A 22,269-nucleotide genomic window follows, 5' to 3' on the forward strand; every position below is an offset into this window, starting at 1 on the left:
GTCACCACTCTATCTAAGCCTGCAGTCTAAACTACAATACAACTTCTGAACGTTCCACAATGTAACATCATCATTCCTTGCTGGAAGCAATGCATGATGGGATATGTCATCTTGAGAAAGCAAGATTGTATCACTTTAGGCGGCAGGTAAAGAGACACAAACCACACTGGGAAGCCAGGAAGTTGTTGAAGGAAATGGGCAGATGGAAGGCAGCTCTAACTACATAAAAGGGAGTTTTCCAAGTATTATTATTATTATACAGGATTTATATAGGCCCTGCCCATGAGTGCTTACAATCTAAAAGGGAGAGGCAATTGATACATGAGCTTAGATTTCATTATTAAAAACAACTCTAGTATGTATTCCTATTACAATGCTGACGTTATAACAGGAGTTATAAGCTGTCACTTTAGAACTCCTTTAACAACCTTGCTGTAGCTGTAATAGAACAGGGTCTATAATGACCATTCCTTGAAACATTTCTCATCCATGCTCAGTTTAGTGCTGACACATGTCTAAGGCCTTGTTCACACCAAATGCAGACCAGATCCGGTCAGGTTTCTGCACACGCAGTGGGTTGTGCCGCGTTTTTGACGCGTTTTAAATGCGTTTAGGGCCGGTTTTGGTAAAAAAAAATGTTTTTAAGTTTAACATGGGCTTCCAGGCACTTGCATGCGTTTTTGATGCGTTTTTGATGCGTTCCGGAGCAGATCCAGAGCAGGTAAAATAGGGCTTGCCGCAGTTTTTTCACCTGCTCTGGATCTGGTCTGGATCTGCACGCTGCGATGTGACCTGGAGGTCAAAATACCATAGGAATACATTGGACGCAGTTTTGATCCGGTCTGCACCTGCTCTGGTCCGGATCTGCTCCGCGCTTGGTGTGAACAAGGCCTAAAGGTCTAAGCATTTGGTCATGTAATTGCTGCTGAAGGGGGAGATCAGAGTTTGCTATGGCTGGTTGTCCCCTTCAGCAAAAATAATATGACCAAAGGCCTAGGCCTTCAAGCATGTGGCCAGTAATGAAAGGAGCCTGAACAGCTTTGCTCCAGGAAGGTACTTCAGACATTATTTATCATAGCAAGGCTGCTAACATAACTTTACATTAATATTTTAGTAGAAGTTCACTTTAAGTATCAATGGATTTATGCATTTTCCAGAATTTTTATTACAAAGGACGGATACAGAAAATTACCTTTCAAGCTTTCTTCACTTCAGGGTACACCAGGGAACCCTTTCTGATGGATGTAAAGAGGTTTATTCTTCAGTTTGTAAAAAGCAGTCTTTACTGTAAGAGCTGTGAAAATTGGGAAATGGCCTTCTACAATAAATGGTTTTGGAACATGATGGGCTTTCACTTCAAGGTTTAATTTAATGTATAAAGCTCTTTTTTCCACACCAAACTATAAAACAGAATACATTAGGGCTCTAATATCCAGAAAACATCCAACATGTAATTCACATGTGCAAAGTGAGCATCATTAATCCAACAAAGTATTAATTGATCATTGCCCTCCTTTAGCTGATGTAAACAGATACTGTGTGAGCTTCAGTTGCTGTAATAAATAATATAAGGACTCTTCTGTCTGTCTGATTCCCACTAATTTCTGTTGTCTCTTCCCAGCACCAGGTCAGTATTATACACATCCCAGTCTCTGCAATCCTGCATCTGTTATCATCTCATACATAGAAGTATTGGGTACCCATTATGGAGATGGACAACTTAGGAGATGGAGAAGAAGCTCATATGTTGAATGGAAGCGTGTCAGAAAGTCTGAACACAGACAGAGCCACACTGGAGGAAGGGTGAGCTGAGGGATGGTGGGGATTCTGGGGAGGAGCCATTAACATATGCCACTTGTGTAGCTTACCCCACAGGGACCCATGTCTTCAATCTGTTTAGGGAGCAATTGCTACTCTTAGACTGAACAATCAGACTTATGTGGCCAGCTTTAGCCCACTTAGAGTCATAAGATAGGAGTTTTAAAGCTGAACTCCAGGCACATAAATGTTATGTAAATATATTCCTCAATAACCAAAGGATATAAATATACTTTGTGTGCACCATATATCATTGCATACCCAGGTAGTATGTCGTAAAAGTTGCTGTGACATTATCACACAGCCCAGGCAGAGAGCAGAGCTTTGGGAGGGACCCAGCAGACCCCATCCACCACAGACTGCCCACAGATATCTATAGAAGGGGACGGGTACAAGATCAGTCACCTGCACAAGAAGAGAGAGCAGCAGTGACTGGTCTTTATTACAGGAAGGAGGTAAAGTTTCGCACTGGATTGCTGCACAGATCTGGAAAACATACACAAAGCACACCAAGATCCTAGTAAGAAAACACATGTCTCTTGTATTTAGACAATATTTGCTCTTCGTGGAGTTCAGCTTAAAAGGCAACATGCTGCTTTTCCTTGCAATCTCAAGAACCAGGTTCTTTATAAAAGGTCTGTCCACCAGTTGCATTATGAGTAAATAAAATACTCTGACTTGAGTTCCCAACTCCTCCCACTTGCTGCAGAATAGACTTACACAAAGCACACCATGGATCAAATAAGAATACACATGACTCTTGTATTTACATAATATGTTCTTTGCCCATAGTTCAGCTTTAAGGAATGGATAATTCAGAGAACATTTTAATCTATAAGAAAATATTGTATTTTTTTAGTAGAGCAATCTTTGGAATAATCCATTGCCACTAGAGACATTGATATGTGAAATTCGAATGACCTTCTATGTTGTGCGAGTGATTGTTTTTAAATTTCTTTTGGCATATTGAAATAGATGGCAGAATGTACTGTATATCTGAAGTTTATAAATGATTTTAGCATATTTTGCTTACAAAACGAATCCGAATTTCCGATTCCGAAATTCGTTAGCGGTAGTCTGTACGAACTTTCATTTGTATACCTATAATATGTGTAAAAATTGGTATTAGCCTCCAGTAAGTCTCCCTACTTTAGCAAACAAAAAGGTAGGGGGAAGGGCAGAACTCTGGCCAAATCAGGGCTTTACAGTTCAAAGGGAAATTACAAACAAAGGGGGGTACAATGATGAGCATCTTGGAGGTCCAGCACCAGACTGTATTATTTTTATGCAGTATAGTCTGCAGAAAGGTCCAGTTCCTGGCCGTATAGTCTGGCAGGTGTGCATTACAAGAGCAAAACAGAATTACAGATCTTTTGGTAGGTAAAACATTGACTCATACATATTGCAACTGTATATTTATCTGTTTGCTTGGCCTAATAAACTTTTTCTCATTCAATATTTTTATTGGCAAGCATTAATAACAGAAACTGCAAATCGAGTGCCAAAAAGTACAAAAGGTTACAAGGTCATTAACAAGTATAAGGTCAAGAACACAGGTACCAACAGATAACGTTCAAGTCATTATCATATAATAACAAAGATGCATTTACTAGGTGTAGATGCGATAGCTGCTGACCAAGCAGGCGAGGGAGAAGGAGATCAGGGAGGCAAGGGGAAAAGGACCAGAAAGAAAGTGAGATGCTGCAGGAAAGGAAGAGATGAGCCAAGGGAAAGATCCATGTGCTGCCGCGGCCTCACAAGCAGCTTACGGAAAAAGAGTATCGATATCGAACCCGGGAGGGCAAAAAAAATTCAATCCAGGGGTACCAGATAAAGTAAACTTATCCATTTCATCCATCAACCTCACCTCTATTTGTTCATGAAACATGGTCTGCGTGATTCTGGATTTGGTCTCACCTATGGACACAATATGTGATTTCCACGCTTTGCAGATACGGTAGTTTGTTTCGCAGCCGTTAGAACATCAAAGCAAATTGAACCTTGAGGATAGGAGGAGGGTGGATATTAAGAAGTATGTGTTGTGCCTGAGGCATCAGGGGGAGAGCCAAGTAAAGTGGCCAAAATCAGTCGAAGTGCCAAACTATGGAGCACATCCACCAGACAGGGAAAAAAGTACCCACCTCCACAGATTCCCGATAACAGAGCGGGGAAAAACCAGACACACAGTGGGTGATATGTACCATCTAGTCAGAGCTTTATAGTTAACTACCACAGCCAAAACATTACGCGAGCATGATTTTCTGGTAGACCAGACACACTGCCAATCCTCCTTGTTTAAATTGCAGCCAAGTACGGCTTCCTACTGATGGACATATGGAGGGGGTTGATGCATCACGGAATCAGAAAGGAGCACGTAAAGAAGGGAAATTAACCCTGGGGAGTGGGGACCAGAGTGGCATCTGTGCTTGAAGGGGCCATCCATTCGTTTCACAGCACGAGCTACAAAGCTTTCACTTATAGATATTGGAATATTTCCATGTTATGGAGTTTAAATTCCCCTTGGCGTTCCAGGAACAGTATCACACCATCTTAATTGAGCAACTGACGTCCCTAAGTAATATCCCGGGTGATCCATTCCCTTAAAAGCAAGGACATAGGGGGAAAGCCGGATGGGAAGTAAAATGCATAAGGGGCTTAGTTGCAAGGAGATTGTAGAGCCCAGAGTATTTAACAGTCTCCCATATATTCAGGGTGTGAGCAATAACCAGATTGGAAATGCGAGGCCTGTCAGCAGGGTTAAGCCAGAGGAGATTGTGCACCCGGATGGGGTCACAATCTACAGCTTCCAGTCATGCCAAAAGTGGGAAACAAAATGGGATTTCAAAACATGCATGCAATTTCAGAATTTGGGCAAGTTGCGCTGCCTTTTAGTAACGTAAAAGCGAATAAACTTTTTGTATACATCTGTATTACTTTATCTAAAGCTACAGTTACTGTGCCATCTTTACAGCTGGACTAGCCACATTTTTAAAAACAAAATTAATAAGGTTGTTTTCAGTACTCATATAAAATTGGACCATTACTTGTATTTACCCTGATAAAATGCTGTTGTGTCTGTCTCCTCTGTCTACATGCAGGAGCTCAAACAGGCGATCAAACAGGAAATATAAATAGGAGAAAGAGGAAACACAAATAAGTATAAAAACTTCAAGAGGCAGAAGTGGGTACACTGAGAATTTTCTGCACAATAAACTTCTTTATTAGGTGTATTTGGAGGTGGCTAATGGCGGTTGTGATGAATCACACTGTATATGCTAACAATTACTCTCTTCACAATGATGCAAATTATTTAGGGATGTGTAATGTCAGTCAATGAGTTTTAAATGTGTGTTTAAGTAACAAATAGGGAATCTTCCAGGAAAAGTCAATTTTGGATGGCCAAATACAGTGAGCCATGAGATGTAACCTATTGTATACCAGTTACAGGGTACTGGGGGGTACCACATCCACAAAAATCTTTAATAACCAAATCTCAAAAAAAATCATAGCAGATTTTTTTAGGCACCAACCCACACATAATGCTTTATTATATAAAACCAATCAATATGATTCCATAAAATCAATACTTAATAAAAACCATACAAAACATGGTCATAAGTGTTATTAATCATCCTGTGCAATTCAAGATGGATCATCCTTATGAGTATTATTGTACACTTCCAAAATGTTAGGATGAAATATATACTCTCAATACCACAAATATCCTCAGATGGGATATTTTCTACGCGTTTTGCGGAATATACCGCTTTCTGAGGAGCATTTGCACTGATTAAATGTGGAGAGTGCACACCGATTCATTCACAATCTATCTGTTAGAAACATCCCGACCAGAGGGCCAGTATAGGATTCCGCCAGGTGCTCAGTAGAACATCTCTTGTGTGTGGATTGTATTTAGCGTCACCATGTCATCCTTATAATTAAATTCCCAAAAACTACAACACTATACTGTAGCCTTTAAGAACAGTGCTTTGTTGGTAATACACTCATGTTACTTGTGCTATCACAGAAAGTAATCAAGTATAACCAGAGGCGTCCCGAGGCAGGGTGACACCCCGCAGTGATGTAATCGCGTACGCGCGTGATGACGTCACGAGCTGTACCACTGTTACTTGCCGGCGGCCATCTTGGTGATAGACGCCGGCAGGGAGAGGAGGGGACGTTCACCCGGCAGGATAAGGTATGCCGCTGGGCCCCCTCCTCTCTCAAGCAACTGTCGGGCTCTCGGTCCATGACTGTCAGTCATTTTGGTGTCACCCCTCCAACGGTGTCACCCAGGTGCGGGCCGCACCCCCCTTGTGACGCCACTGAATATAACATCAAGGACCTGTTCATGGTGGTATAGTGGTAGGCCAAATGAGAGAGAGCCCACCTCCTCCTAGGTCACACAGCATGGCAGCCAAGTGAGCCACGGGGTGTGCGCATGCAATCCTTTTACAATGCAACCCTATTGTATGCCTCCTAACTTTCTGAGATGGGACACCCTTTAGCAAAAGGTGTGTGGGCAAAGTACACACCCACTGCATGCCCCAAGCTAAGTGGATCATGAACAAGTTATACTGTCTTTTTAAAATAAAAATGTAATAATAAAAAGGTTTGTGTGAAAGGTTTAGAGTAGTGTAACACTTTTGGTTAAGTATGGCATTTATTATAAAGGTTGACACATCTGTCCTAAAAGAGGAACAATTGAGGAGGAAAAAGGGACAGTGGCATTTGGTTCCAAAAGAAGGACAATCCTTCCAAATGAAGGGCAGTTGGGAGGTATGCCTACGAACATCCATAAAATCAAGCAATGCAACCATTTCAAGCATTACTTGAGATGGTCAGGCAATGTAAATGGGCAGTAGCCACTATACGTGACAATCAAATGCTATTGTTATCATCCTCTCACAGACAATGATAACAAAGAGACTAATTAGGGGCCATTTGTGACACAAAAACAGTTCCAGAAAAGCATCTTTTCCAACCCTCAGAAATCATTTAAAGCCTAGTGTGCACCCTTACAACCTCCAAAAACTTAATCCAAATAAACTATATTAATTTCTCCCATTGACTACAGGGTATTTAGCTAATGTTTTTGTAGAAATAAAAACTTTCAGTTTTTAACTTTCATTCCTATATATCAAAGTACAACCTCTAGTCAGTGCTTAGAAGGAGGTGCAGCCTGCATATGTAATGAGTAAATGTGTTGGTCATAGCCTATTGAGGTTGTTGGGACATAGAAGCATAGCCTATACATTTCTAAACTGGGATAGGTAAACTATGCCAGCGGGAAGGGGAGGAGATGCTGCCAGCGCTAGCGTGTCAAGGGGAAAGATAGATCACTCATTGTGGCCTCTAAGTTCATTTTCTTGGTAAACAAAGTTGTTTGTGCTCTGATATTTGTTGTGTAATATTGGCTGGTGTGTATAATGTATACTCTGCACATGGACAGGTGGATAGGGATGGGGATGACATGTGTGTCTAGCGTGATTAGTAAAATGTCTGTGTATTCCAGATATGACGTGGAAGAACCAGCCATCCAAGAGCAGGAGGGGTTCCTGCAACATGTCTCCAGTCAGAAAACACATTTTACTGATGTAAGTGACCCATACTACTTGCCCTTTTTATACCTATCATCTTGTGTTACTGAATGTCACCGTAAGCTTTTTATAATCAAGGTTTAGGCTGATGACCTCGGCTATTTTTTCCTTTAACTCTTATGATTTTCTTACTGATGCCCTGCCTTCCCTTTCCTATCGTCCATTTCCAGTGTGTGCACCTTGGAGCTGTCAATCAGAGTGCTTTAAAGAACACAATTAAACTTTGCCTTAACTAGGCCTTTCACTCTCTCCATAAAAATGCTATGCCTTGTTAAATATCCCAGATCAGAAAATCGTGCCATTCCCTAAGCTGCATCCTACACCAAGCCGGAGAATGTCTTTGTCCATTATATATAATGAGCCCATTTCCTCCCTGGCTTGAAGTGAGACGGGCTGTCAGTTATAAATTATAAAGGAAAAGCCAGCCATGCACATTAGCAAATGACCTACCTACTAGGAAAGGTGAAATACTTGCTGGGGAAAGTATGATTGTCTGATCCGAGGTGTGAAATGGAACATATGGAGGGTGAAAATCAGACACGTGTGATTCGTTCCGTTCCGTATTGAAATTAGAACGAATTTCGGCCTATTTAGACATTTAGATGGATCCGAATTTCTGAATGAAAAAAATCAGAATGTATCCGAATTGTTGATAACGAAAATTTCGAATGCATCCGAAATGTTTTCCGAATGTCACTCGGAGTACATTTATGTTTTTAAAAGTTAAGGTAAAAAAAACAGCGTGGAGTCTCCGTCCCAATTCCAATTCCCAATACAAGACCTAAAGTGTGTTGTCCATCGTGAGTGACGTGGATCTGCATCACTGGACGACGTGATTGACATTTGGATTACATCGATGGACATTTTTGGGATAAAAAAAAAAGAATTTAAAAGAATTGTCAAAAACCTGTGTTCTTGTTTTTTTCTAATAAAGGACTTTGTATACGGTGTTGTGTGTTTTTACACAATTTTACTGTATTTGGTGAATGAGAAGGGGTATCAACTACCCCTTACTCATTCACAAGGGGGGTGACATCTGGGTGCCCCCTTTATGAAAGGGGCACCAAGATTCCTATAAGCCTCCCTACCCACAGACCCCCACAACTACTGGGTCAGGGTTGTGGGGAGGAGGCCCTTGTCCTCATCGACATGGGAGGATATGTGGCCTGGTATTGTGCTGGGGGGGAGCACTCTTGTCCTCCCCTCTTTCCTGTTCTGCCAGGCAGCTTCTTGGATCAAGGGTCTGGAAAGGGATTTTAGGGGGGACTCCAAACTTTTTGGAGGAGTTGGCGTTTGGGTCCCCTAAATTTCCTACCACACCTAAAGGGTCTGGCATAAATAATAAATAATAATACCTTTTATAAAAATATAAATAATACCTTTATTGACGTCTTAGAACATATCCCAAATGGAAATTGCATTTACATTTGCGATATGCAATGCAAAGAAACAGTTGCATACTGCCAATCATCATCCAGCACTTCTTTATTTGTAAAATCTAAGGATGCACCGATACCGATACTAGTATTGGTATCGGTGCAGATACCGAGTAATTAGGAGAGTACTCGTACTCGTCCAAATGCTCCGATACTTACCCCCGATACCGGAACTTTCGGTCAGAGGGAGATTTCGCCTGACCGGCAGTACCGCGAGGAAACATAGAGCCTGCCTCCCGGCCAAACCAGCTTCCTGATTGGCCGGGAAGCAGGCTCTATGCTGTTTGGCCAGCTTGATGCTGATTGGCTGGGAAGCCGGTGGCCAAATAGCATTAAGTCGGCTTTCCGGGCAAACAAGAAGCCGAGCGGCGGGCAATGCCACACTTGATTGGCCGGGAAGTCGGCTCCATGCTAGTGGAAGTACCGGTATCGAGTACCAAAAGATAAATATTGGTACGAAAAACCGGTATCGGTGCATCCCTAGTAAAATTCAGTCAGCTCCAAATAAAAGTAATAAATCTCATCTTCAAAACTTTAAGGGAAGGGTGTGTGCTAATGGGCTTTGGGCTTGTGTCAATGGCATGAGTTTAACATCATTTTAGGATGCATGTGGGATTCTTCAGAATGGAAAAGAACCTGTTCACAAAGTTTTGCTGCATTGTGCTCTAACGCACATTACTTTGTCCATTAATCTGTATTGCATTAAAGTGACGCTAAGCTCAGGGGTTAAATCTTAAAAATGCATTCAAGTACCCTAACTATTAACAATTTCTATCCCAGAGGAAATGTGTATGATATATCTCAATCGAACATGACAAAAATAGGAGTTTAACACCCCATTCACACCTAGGCGTATTGTAATATGTGCTTCTGTCGCGCGACCGTCACGCTTTTTTTTTTACCGCGATTCGCGGTAAAAAAGTTGCGTGACCCCAAAGGCTACTTGGCTGTATCCCAATGGAAAACGCCCTACAAAACGGCCCAAAGTAGTCCCGGGACCTTTTCAGGCGTGGGCCGTTTTGTAGGGCATTAGGGACGGGCGGAAATACGGCGAGGTGGGAACGAGGGCATTGACTACAATGCAATTTATATTTTTGAACGTTTTGTAGAGCGTTCGTCGAGCGTAGAACGCCCTACAAAACGGTCAGGTGTGAACGCAGCCTCAAGAGTGAACTATTTATACTCCAAGCATTTCTTTGGTTTTTAGCATCTGAGGAAAAAAGAATATTTCAGGACCTTGTTTAGGATTTATCTTTGCAGTGGAGTTGGGACATTATTGTTTTCTATTTTTAAAGAGAATGCAAAGCCTTTCCAATTTATTTAGATATACATTTACAGAGTGTTACGCTGCGTTAGCTATTGAAGAAAGCAGAAAGCCTGGAGTTAAAATGATACCATTTGGTGAATAACCTATAACTAATGGATTTGTCAAATCAGGTTACCACCCAACCATAAATAATGGCATGAACTGCGTGACATAGGTTATAAACATCAACGGCATCCTTTTATTTACAAACAGATCAATGGATCAAACAAATAACAAACCAAGGTATACAATTATTGGCAAGCATTACGAGTAGGTTGCTAGGAAGTAGTCTTCGGGTGTCCACACACACAAGATTATACTGGGATCACCCCTGGCCTCAGCTTCACCACACCAGCTCAAGGACATTACCAGAATAGTGTACCTACCTACTACCCTAGCTCCTAGGATAATCACCAACAAAGGGAAAGCATCATATCCCCAGATGGGCCTCCAGTTTTGTTCAATCTAAACTATTCCACTGACCCCCAAAGACCTCCTTACCTGTAAAGGTGCCATGACATCTTGCCACTACCTCCTTTCCAATTGTTTAGGCCTGAATGGTGGGTGGACAGAAAAATCATCTCCCTTCACCTTCTAGGATGAAGTCCCAACCTTGCCTGTGGGCTCTACCAATGTGTCTCTTGTCTGCCCATCTGACCCTGCTTACCCTTTAACCCTTTCCTGACCTATTCCTTCCCCTAGTCATAGAGCCCCTCTATCTGTTCTTTTTCTAACTATAGATTGAGAATGCAAGCTTTCAATACATGTTTAGTTTCTTTGTAGGGTATGAAAGCTAATACTTTTAAAGTCTTGCATTTTCAGTCTATTATTTTTATCAAAATCCTTTAGCTACAAATGTTCTGCAATCTATAACAGATCAGACTGAAGGTGATAATCCTGAGAGTCTGTAAATGCTCAAACACCTTATTTCTATGTATAATTTGTAAATATCTATATATTGTTTTGGACAGTGCAGGAAAGGGTTACGTTTATTGTCCTTTGTGTCCTTATTGGTGAAATGTGTAGAAACCTCACCAGCACACCAGCACGACAGAGACTTAAACGTCAGTGCAAATCCATTTATTGATGTCAGCCATCACTCAGAGTGTCATCAAGTGCTTTCAGGGCCACGCAGGGTCCCCTTCATCAGGCTCAGAGTAAACAGAGAGAGAAAGGGCTTGATGACACTCTGAGTGATGACTGACATCAATAAATGGATTTGCACTGACGTTTAAGTTTCTGTCGTGCTGGTGACGTTTCTACACAAGACTATGTTGAATGTGGCGCCATCCGCAGTCATTGCGAGCACCCACAAATACGTGTGGGAGTTCCGGTAAGTAGACCTGTAGGTCCTTGGACGATTGTCCTATTGGTGAAATGTCTGACTTCCTGTTAGCACAGTAATTGATGGGAAATCCCTCCAATAGAAACACAGATAAAAATAAAAATATATTTAGCAGAGTAAAAACATGTTATCCAAACCTGTGTAGTGCCCCCTTGCCCGATCCGCGCTATCCCAGCACAGGGTAACACTACCGTTGGCTCTGAAGGGATGATCTACAGAGGGTCTCCCTGTATTTCCTCTGTGATGCACCTCCATAATAAATACACAGCACACTAGCACACCATGAGAGGTTTAAAATGAATATTTACTGTATATAGTAATCTAAATATCAATGCATGTGAATAACATTTGTCTCTACACAGTATGACACATCGACTGTATATGAGACACAAGCATAACAGTAATGAATTATAAATGCAGCTGTTCTAACAGTAACTGGTAGTATTTTCAGCTAGCCAACGTTGAGACCCAATACAAGGGTAGATAAATCTGTGTATACTGTTACAGACAACAGGCTGGGCTGGAGCTTTAATACTATAACAGAAACAAAATGAAAGAACGAGCATGTAAACATTTTGGTAAATTACTTTAAAGCATGAATTGCAATAATAACATAAAACGTGTTTTCTAAAAATATAATATACTTCCCCTTTTACTAAAAATCTGTTATTACCAGCAAGGGCCGCCTCATCTGTAAAATACAGCTCCATTTTTCCTTCCCGGATTGCCCAGCCCTGAGCTATGATCTATTTTAGATATGGCCTATTTATCAATGCCAGCCATCAAGCCGCATTTCCAGCAAAGCTGCTATTGTGAGACACTTATTAGAATGACCCTACTGTCCATACAATCTAGTCTTTACAGAGAACCTTTTCTTTTATAAAATGTTGTTTTATCAGTTCCATGCAAGCTATGACATTTTCTCTTAGACTTTATTTGTTATAACAGGCTGTTTCCAGAGATTTCTTTTCCCAAAACTGGTCTGATTCTGCCGTGAAAGTTCTACTGCGTCCATTTCAGAACACCCCACTACATCACAGTTTTCTATCCATTCAACCACTGTAATGAATACAGGCATGACAGGCTAGGAAGCATTGAAGGGGCAATCAGTATCTTAAAGGATAAGTTTACTTTTAAACAAAGTGATCATATCCATTTTACCCCTCTACTGTGATAAATCAGCCCACTCTCCCCCTCCCCAGATAAAAACGTACCTCACTTCCCCTGTTTGTTTAAATTCCCCCAACAGACCTTTAAGTAGAACTGAAGTCAAAACTTATTTTTTCTGTTTTGGATAGAGTAAGGGCGGGTTATAACCCGTCAGCTTTTTTTTGCCATTTGTTTCCCATTGGGGAAATTTCCATTTACTTTTTGTCCAATAGCCACAACAGGAAGTGAGAGGAAATCCCACCAAAGTGAGGGAAATCCTTGGTGGTCAGCAGGGTCACAAGGACTAGTGCCCTTATTAGAAGATATCCCATCTATTCCTGTTCTAACGGGGACACAGACAATAAAACCTGACATGTGTTCTAATCCCTCTACGCTCTATCTAAAATGTAAAACTACGAAAACAAAAACAAAAAAACGTTTGCTTCAGTTGCACTTTGGCCTTCACTTGCCCTGGCCTTGTCTATGCAGTAGCATCCCATAGAGTCCTCTAGGGCCATCTAGATGAGATAGGGGGCTGCGTTGTGGGAAGGGGAGTCATCCTGGAGTTGGGCCTTAAAGGAAATAAAGAGGCTGACTGGCTGTTATGCTGTTCCTCTTGATTGAATATTCTAGGTTTCTGACATATACAGAAAACTTCTGAATTTCCTCAGACTGTTCTGAATACCTGTTGACGTAGAAAGTACTGAGGCTAGAGGGTCAACCTAGCAAGCAGCATTTTCTGAAGGAGACCCATTATGGCAGCTCCGGCGTTGCTTCTTATTTATTTAACAGGGATCCCCACCTGAAAAAAACAATTTCAGGGAGGTGCCCTTCTCATTTCATGGAGGTGCCCTCTGCCCCCCCCCCCCCCACCTTCCACAGGGAGGGGGGGGGAGAGAACACCCCCCTCCCCCGAAATGATGGCAGATAGCACAGAAAGCAATAAAGCAATAGCTTCTTTGCTATCTGCTGGTTTTTTTTTCGTATTCTGACAGCTGCTGCCGTCAGAATAAAACAAAACAGCATAGGAATGCATAGCTAGATTGCTATTGGCTAGTTCAATTTGCAATATCCAATAGCAAGCTGGCTATTGCACCCGCCCTCTGCTGCTGTCTATGCTATGCTAGATCTAGCAGAGTAAACCTTTCCGGGAGAAAATGTTTCTCTCCTGGGCGGCCGGGAGCCGCTATCTAATAATGGGAGACTAAACACTTTAAACACCTTAGAAGCTAAATAAAATCCATTAAGAAGAATCCTCAAGCACTAAATAAAATCCATTGGGAGCCATATGAGAGAGTACACTCGATCAAACAAGCAATGAAATCCCCTACAGTTAAAATAACACAATTTGTGTCCTTCCAGCATTGTACATGAATAGCTAAACTTCAACTGAGTTTTTTTATTGTGGTGATGATTCCCTCCCCACTGGGACTTTCAGCACGTTGCATCCAACTACCATAAGAATACAAAGAGCTATTATAGAAGTCTGTCATGATCCGGCTCTGCTGGTCACCAGGCAGCTGTGGAAAAACACATAATTCTGCACAGTAGTTTTTATTTAACTGACAAGTCAGCAGTGACAGAAATAAACATGCACGTTACACTGCGGAGATACACTAGTTCACAGTCTACAGGCTGAAGTCAGCCAGTGCCATTATGCAATGGATTAAGAGCTTCAAACTCGTAGTATTCAGCACATTTCTTGCATCTTGGCGGTATGTGATCAATGTGATTCCAATTAGAAAAGCATAACACCAGCATTAAGGGTGGGGGTAGCGTTAAAGGGAAAAAATATTGAGAGGAATTTATCAAAATGGAGTAGACAAAAACTGGAGCAGCTGTGCATGACAACCAATCAGCTTCTCTCTTCAGTTTGTTCAGTTGAAATTTGAAAATGAAAGAGAGAAGCTGATTTGTTGCCCTGCACATCTGCTCCAGTTTTTGTCTGCTCCAGTTTTGATAAATTCCCCTCATTGTTTTTTATCGTGGCATTAAAGTCAAAAATGTTTTTCCCCGCAATGTTAATGCAAGCACTTACCTTAAATGATGTTTCTTAATCCGATCTTCTTCTTTCCTGATGTTTTCATCTGTCCCTCCGGCGGGTCTCCAATCCAGCGCTGAGTCCTCTGTCCTTGCTGGCACTTCCTGTACCACGATGTCTGCATGCGGGTGCACTCGTCCATAGACTTACCTTGTGTCTCTCCTCGCGTCCCGGCCGAAAATGTGATCTGGGCATGCACCCGCCCCAAGATGTTTTGCGGCCACCCGAGATTTTTCACATTTTCGGACGGGACCGTATGGGGAAGACACGGGTGAGTATTAACCCTTTTCAAAACGTTTTTTGTTTTTTTTTACACTTTTTGCATATATCTGCTGCTTGCTAGCAGTAGATAAATGCAAAAACATCCGAGGCTTTAATGATCCTTTAATTGAACATGTGTTTTGAGCTACAGTTGAAACGCGTAAAGTGATTTTTTAAAATTATTGAGCTTCCTTGTTTATGTTTTTGTAATAAATAAAGAGATTTACAGATTGGTCACTCTCAATACAATTACTCTGCTTTTCTCTTGAGACAATATCAGCCACACAGGGAGTGCATTGTTTTCAATGAGTCAGCCGACTTATAGACTTGCACCGTGTGAAAGAACACTATTGTGTAGTACTGCAAATCAGCAAGCAAAGCCTGCCTATGTAATGAGCAAACATGGCTCTCCTCATGTACATATTGTATACAAAAATAACAAACTATACATGGAAACTAGGATTTTAAATCATTAACATTCAATAGTAATATTGCATGTATCAGGCTGATCTCTTTTACATATGTATCTAAATAAATAATTGAAAAGATTATACATTTTCTTTCAAGTTCATCTCTAGACAAGTTTTGTTCCTCCCATCTCACACAAAATAATTATGTTAGTTTTATTACAATGCAAATGAATGTACCTTTTTACTGTTAATGTATCTCCCTTTGAACCTCTAAGTTTAGCAGCAGAACACTTTACTGATTATATAGTTCTCTCTTGTGACACCAAAAGATTACCATTGCTGGACAGGAGTGACTTTTCTTGCCATGGATCATCTGAGGTCTGGCAAGGCAAGGAATCTGCTGCCCTTGTTTGTTGTCTTACTCAGTTAAACTTAAACTTCTTTATCAGAAGAAATATTTAATGCATCGTAGCTACAGCCACTGGTGTCCTGGCTTGTGACAAAACACTGTGCCCATAAACGTTCAATGAAATGCACAGAGAAGCAGTTACCCTGTGCAGAATTCATAGCTCTGTCTGAACTGAATTCTGCAGATAAAACAATAAAGATCTAAGCCAGGTACAATGTCAATGTATGTAACTCCTATATTGCAATGACATCATTGAGAATGCAGCCTAATGAGCCTATGCATTCACTAGAGACCGGTAACATCACTGAGTATATAGCTTATTCATTCACTAGAGACCGGTGACATCACTGAGAATACAGCCTATCCATTCACTAGAGACAAGTGACATCACTGAAAATGCAGCCTATCCATTCACTAGAGACTGGTAACATGACTGAAAATGCAGCCTATCCATTCACTAGAGACTGGTGACATCACTGAAAATGCAGCCTATCCATTCCCTAGAGACTGGTGACATCACTGAAAATGCAGCCTATCCATTCCCTAGAGACTGGTGACATCACTGAGAATACAGCCCATTCATTAGAGAACGGTGATATCACTGAGAATGCAGCCTAACCATTCACTAGAGACCAGTGACATCACTGAGAATCGAGTCTATCCATTCACTAGAGACAAGTAATATCACTGAGAATACAGCCCATTCATTAGAGAACGGTGATATCACTGAGAATGCAGCCTATCCATTCACTAGTGAATCTAAGAAAAAAGTTTGTGTAATGTTCTGTATTGGTATCTTTGTGTATAAACATAGTCAACATGTAGATGCTAATCTACAGTTAGCATACACTTTGTGCTGTAGAAAGATATGTTATAGGCCTCTCTCTCCCTATCTATTCCCCAGCTTTCTTCTTTTTCTCTCTCTACCCCTACCCCACCCCCTCTCTTCCTCTCATTCTCCCTTTCCCTCCCTCTCTTCGGCCTCGTTCACACCAGGGCGGTTGCGGTTCAGCGCGGTTTTCCCATGCAAATTTTAAAAGGGAGGTTTTGGGCGTTTTTTATTGCGTTTCAGTGCTGAAACGCAATAAAAAATGCCCCAAACCGCGCTGATCAGACAGCAGACAATCGGTCGCATGAACGGTCCCCATAGCAATGTATGGGATTGTTTATGTCGGCGGTTCAGTGCGGCCAAACCGCCCTAGTGTGAACGGGGCCTTCCTCTCATTCTCCCTTTACCTCCCTCTCTTTCTCCCTCTCTCCCCCTTTCCCTCTCTTCCTCTCCTTTTCTCCCCCTTTCCCTCTCTCTTTTCCTCTCATTCTCCCTTTCCCTTCCTCTCTCTCCCTCCTCTCTCTCTCTCCCTCCTCTCTCTATGGCTAACCATTTGCTGTTTCCTCCACAGTTTGAAGGCAAGACGTCATTTGGAATGTCAGTGTTTAACCTGAGCAATGCCATTATGGGTAGTGGGATCTTAGCCCTGGCCTATGCAATGTCGAACACAGGAATCATTCTGTTTGTGTGAGTACTCATTCCCTCCTCTCTGTGCATTGTTTCCTGGCACCAGTCCAGGTTCCTATCAGTTTGGGAAAGACCTTTCCATGAACAGCTTCTGTCAGAGTAATAGCCCTAAACAGCTGCCACTGGAGAGATTGCAGGCTCATATTCCCACACTGTGAACAGCCTGGACTCAGTATACAGACAAGCCAAGATTATATATATTTATGCACAAAGACCACCTTACACAGCATGTAATACTGACCACTTATACTATTAAAGAGCAACACTAGGCAAACACATAAAAACACCACTTTGTTTTCATATATATTCCTTCAAACCTTCACAAAATCAGATTTTTTTAATTCAGTTAATATAAATATTAAAATCTTTCTCAATATTGAGTTACCCAACACCAGGGTAAAGGCAAGATCAGGCTTGCGGTGGAATTACTTGCTCCTAAAGCTGCTGGGTGGGATGGGGAGTTTCTAAATTGGGGAACTAGGGGAGGAACATAATTTATGGTATGGTGATATTCACTAGTAGCCCAAAGAGCAGAAAGGAGGTGGAAGACAAGTGTCATGGAGTCTGCAGAACTGCAGGTTGTGAAAAGTGTTGTTACCCTCTATATCCTAACAGCCAGAAAATCCTGAATAAGCCAACTAATGTTTTCCATAGACTTCACTTCATTGAGCCAGGTTGGTTAAGAAAGACCGCCATATTGCAAGCAGCAGTGAGGCTTCACACATTGTCCAAAGATCTGGTCCTTCCTCTCGGAAACAATCAGATTCTTCCACGCTGTGTACATATGGTCATCATAATGTCACCTCCTAAAAAATATGCTTTTAATAGGAGACTACAAATACTCACCTGTCCTTCTTTCCAACTTTTACTCTTGAGGATATTCTATACCCAGCTTCTGGCAGTGTGGGATGCATGGTACACCACTGATCACTGTGGGTTCCACCGACTGGCTGCTACGTGGCTATATAGGACACAATAGTGATCTAGGAGCTGGCGGGTGGAATCAAAGCACTCAGCAGGGATCCAAGCTTCCAAAAGCATAGCTCTTCAAGAGGGTGAAGATCGGTGGCATGGGAGGGGGCAGATGGTTATTAACAGTCGTCTTTTACAGGCACCTCTTTTTTCTTTTCTTAAAAGGCAACAAAGTTTCTGTTGGAACTTCTTGCACAGCTTCACAGAGAAACGCAAGCACACAGTCTTATATGCATGCTGCACATGGCTTGGAAAACAGGAAGGAAGCCACAGCTTTATTCTTTACCTTATTCAATACAACAGAGAGTCTACCATAGATATAACAGAACTTATAAAAACTGCCATCTAGTGACCGAAAATGTATACTGCAGTAGTTGATGCAATAGAGACAATGAGGGGAATTTATCAAAACTGAAGCAGACAAAATCTGGAGCAGCTGTGCATGGCAACCAATCAGCTTCTCTCTTTCATTTTCAAATCTTAACTGAACAAACGGAAGAGAGAAGCTGATTGGTTGCCATGCACAGTTGCTCCAGATTTTGTCTGCTCCAGTTTTGATAAATTCCCCTCATTGTGTATTCTAACAGTTTCTTTAAAAAGTTTACCTGCACTAAGAAAATATAAAGGCTTCCATTGTTGATGTCTCCTTCTTAAAATACTAGTTGACTGACATGTTGATCCAGTGGCTTCAATCCTTTTTCAGTCATTGACCAGGAACAAGTATGCTGATTAAGAGATCTGACCACACTCTGACTTTTTAATCTGCATAGTCATGACTGCAAGTGGCATCACAGCCCCGTGAATATGCAGTTTTGTGTCACAACTCTCACAGAGCCTGCCTTCTAAACTACAACTCAATATCTGAACATTGTAACATTATCATTATCATAGGCAACACCACTCCCTACATAAAAGGGATTTTTCAAGTAGGCTTTGATTGCATTATCAAAAACAACTCTAGTAAATATTAATATTACAATGCTGATGTTATAACAGGATAGTATATGCTGGGACTTTACAACTCCTTTAAGAGGTGTAGATTAGTGAGGGACATGCTGTAGCCACAAGGACTACCCCATGATGCTCAATTATTCTCTAGTTAGCAGGGTGTGTGTGGGGTTTTCAGCGGCTAAAGGGCTGCAGATTGTGAATGTCTGTTTAGAACGTGTGTCTTCGGTCTTCTCTATAGGATCCTTTTAATAAGCATTGCTGTCTTGTCTACATACTCCATCCACCTCCTCCTCAAGTGTTCAGGTGTTGTTGGTAAGTGGCTTTCTAATTTATTATTATTTCTCCCTCATACTGCCTCCCCTGTACACAGTGCTGCTGAAATTACTGACTATTTATTTATTTTGCTCATTTATGCAGAGCTAACACTTTACAAAAAAACAGCCATCTATAGAGCCATTCACATCAGGCTCTTCCCTGAAGGAGCTGACACTCTAATCTTCCACTACAGTCATATACACATACATGCATGTACATGAAAGAAAGCCAGAAAGCAAAGAGGAACATACTTCATGCAGTTTGAATCAAGCAGGACCCCCAATACCATCCAAGGCTGCTAATCATTCAGCCACCATGCTGCCCTATCTAATAAAAATATCACTTTTATTATATGACAGTATAAATTGTCATTCAAATAATAGACATTTTTGGGGCACAAACTGTTAAAACCTATCTACAAGTCAGGTTCTGCTGGTTTGTCTTTAAGATGGCCCAAATATGGTCCAAATGAATGCAAATAGAATATATTTGGAGATGGCACTGACCACCTGAGAGCCCGCACTGTCCACCTGAGAGCCACACGGACCACCTGAGAGCCTGCACTGACCACCTGAGAGCCTGCACTGACCACCTGAGAGCCCACACTGTCCACCTGAGAGCCACACTGACCACCTGAGAGCCACACTGACCACCTGAGAGCCTGCACTGACCACCTGAGAGCCTGCACTGACCACCTGAGAGCCTGCACTGACCACATGAGAGCCCCACTTGCCACTTGAAAGCCCCACTGGCCACTTGAAAGCCCCACTGGCCACCTGAAAGCCCACACTGACCACCTGAGAGCCCCGCTGACCACCTGAGAGCCTGCACTGACCACCTGAAAGCCTGCACTGACCACCTGAAAGCCTGCACTGGCCACCTGAGAGCAGGAAAACAAGCACTGATTTGCAATTAGTTCACAATAAATCATCCCAAAACCATCCCCAACCCCAACCAGATGCCCACACATACACACCCCGGTCCGTGGAAAATGTTTCTGCCTTAGAGGAAGGTCTGCAACAAGGTTTATTTATGGACACTGAGATCATCGGAATACCTGCAGCACACAGACAGTTTGATCACCGTTAATATTGTTTGGCCCAACACTTTTTTTTGTTATACATTTGTGCAGTGCTTAGTGCAGCTCTCTGTGAAATGTTTCATCCCCAGTCATACTTCAAAAACCTTTCCTACATCTGTTCTCTCCCTGAGCTTCCTGCACCTTCTACAGTTACGCTCGCCCCTCTTCTTTTTCCCATTTACACTCCCGGTGACCCTTTTCCACCAATTTCCTCTCCCAATCTTTCCTCCTGCTCAGGTATACGTGCGTATGAACAACTTGGCATGAGAGCATTTGGACCCACGGGGAAAATTCTGGCAGCGTCGATTATAACCATCCATAATGTGGGCGGTAAGAAAAATATTTCCCTTCTACACTCTGTTTAACCACTAACTGAAATAGAAAATATTAGCAATCTTCGTAATCATATTGTAAAGAGTTTATAGAGCAGTGGTGGGAAAATGCATTAGGGACCAGCCAATCTTGGAACAAGCAGGCGGTTTAAAATGAACCCATACTTACCTTCCTTTGCCTTTAGAGCCATGTTTAGACACCATGCTGCCCTTGGCACACTTGAATGCTGTTGTACAAGCTCAGCTCATTGTGTCATGTGATTGTTTCAGTAAAAACCACTGCTAGAATGTGCTGTGATGTGTGGCGGCAGCATGCTGTTTACTTTATAGGCAGGGCTACTATTTAACTGTATGGAACACCAAACAAGAGAAAGATGATTTTATGTTTTTTGTAGTCCTGTATAGAGAGTCTTCGCACTCCTCTTAACCTCCTTACACAGATGCCCGATTTTGTTGTCCCATGAGTGCCATTATGGTAAATAAAAACCTGCTCCTCTCCCCTACAGCCCCTTTTGGCCAACAAAGCTTTTCAAAATGGCAGTGAAGGTCCAAGTCAACTCTGTTTTGCAGCTTATGAAGGGCTAAGAATCCCCCTGCTGCATGTGACAACAGTTGGGCCTGGCAATTCACCTAAATGGTGAGTCACCAGGCCCAACCACATAAATATGTATGGATATGGGGCACATAAAGAATAAGAAATACCTTATATTTATTTGATGAGTGATGAATCATGTAACCCTTCCTTTTTTTTTGATGCAGCTATGTCCAGCTACTTATACATTATCAAGTATGAGCTGCCACTCGTCATCCAAACTTTTATGGGGCTGACCACGAAAACTGAGTAAGATTACCAAGGGTTGTGTACTTGTGGGTGTGCGTGTGTTTACCTGAATCACCGTTAAACATTCCCATTGTCTCAATGCCTTCTCCTCCACAGTGCTTGGTACTTACAAGGTAACCTGCTCATCATCATTGTCACAATCATCGTTATTCTCCCCCTCGCTCTCATGAAACATCTGGGTAAGACCTGAGTCCAATGACCTTGTCCAAATGTGTGTAGAGTTGTTATTATTAGAGGTGCACCGAAATAGAAATGTAAAAACCGAAATAAAAAATTATTGTCAGGCCGAAACTGAAAATGTTTTTATTTTCATTTTTTCAATTTTTTAAAATATTTTATTTGTATTTATTTTTGATAAACGTTTTCCTTTTTTTATATTTGTATTTATTAATAAATTTTTTATTAAATATTTTTATTTTTTACTTTACTTTTAGGGGCTTCGGGGAAATATTAGTGGTCTAAACAGACCACTGATATTTCCCTTTT

At 41.7% G+C, this 22,269-nt stretch overlaps 1 protein-coding gene across 1 annotated transcript in view; it reads left to right on the plus strand.

Moving 5' to 3' along the window:
- SLC38A5 (solute carrier family 38 member 5) overlaps positions 1–22,269 on the plus strand; it is a 55,390-nt gene that overhangs the window by 12,848 nt on the left and 20,273 nt on the right. The window contains exons 2-8 of the mRNA XM_018558012.1: positions 1,622–1,803; positions 7,334–7,415; positions 17,176–17,291; positions 19,453–19,526; positions 20,848–20,940; positions 21,702–21,783; positions 21,880–21,962. Of these exons, the coding sequence (XP_018413514.1) occupies positions 1,706–1,803; positions 7,334–7,415; positions 17,176–17,291; positions 19,453–19,526; positions 20,848–20,940; positions 21,702–21,783; positions 21,880–21,962 (628 nt within the window). The 5' untranslated portion in view covers positions 1,622–1,705. The remainder of the gene's footprint in view (positions 1–1,621; positions 1,804–7,333; positions 7,416–17,175; positions 17,292–19,452; positions 19,527–20,847; positions 20,941–21,701; positions 21,784–21,879; positions 21,963–22,269) is intronic.

The sequence above is a fragment of the Nanorana parkeri genome, unplaced genomic scaffold (assembly GCF_000935625.1).
Source record: "Nanorana parkeri isolate BGI_ZX_2015 unplaced genomic scaffold, ASM93562v1 scaffold315, whole genome shotgun sequence".
NCBI classification, from domain to species: Eukaryota; Metazoa; Chordata; class Amphibia; order Anura; family Dicroglossidae; genus Nanorana; species Nanorana parkeri.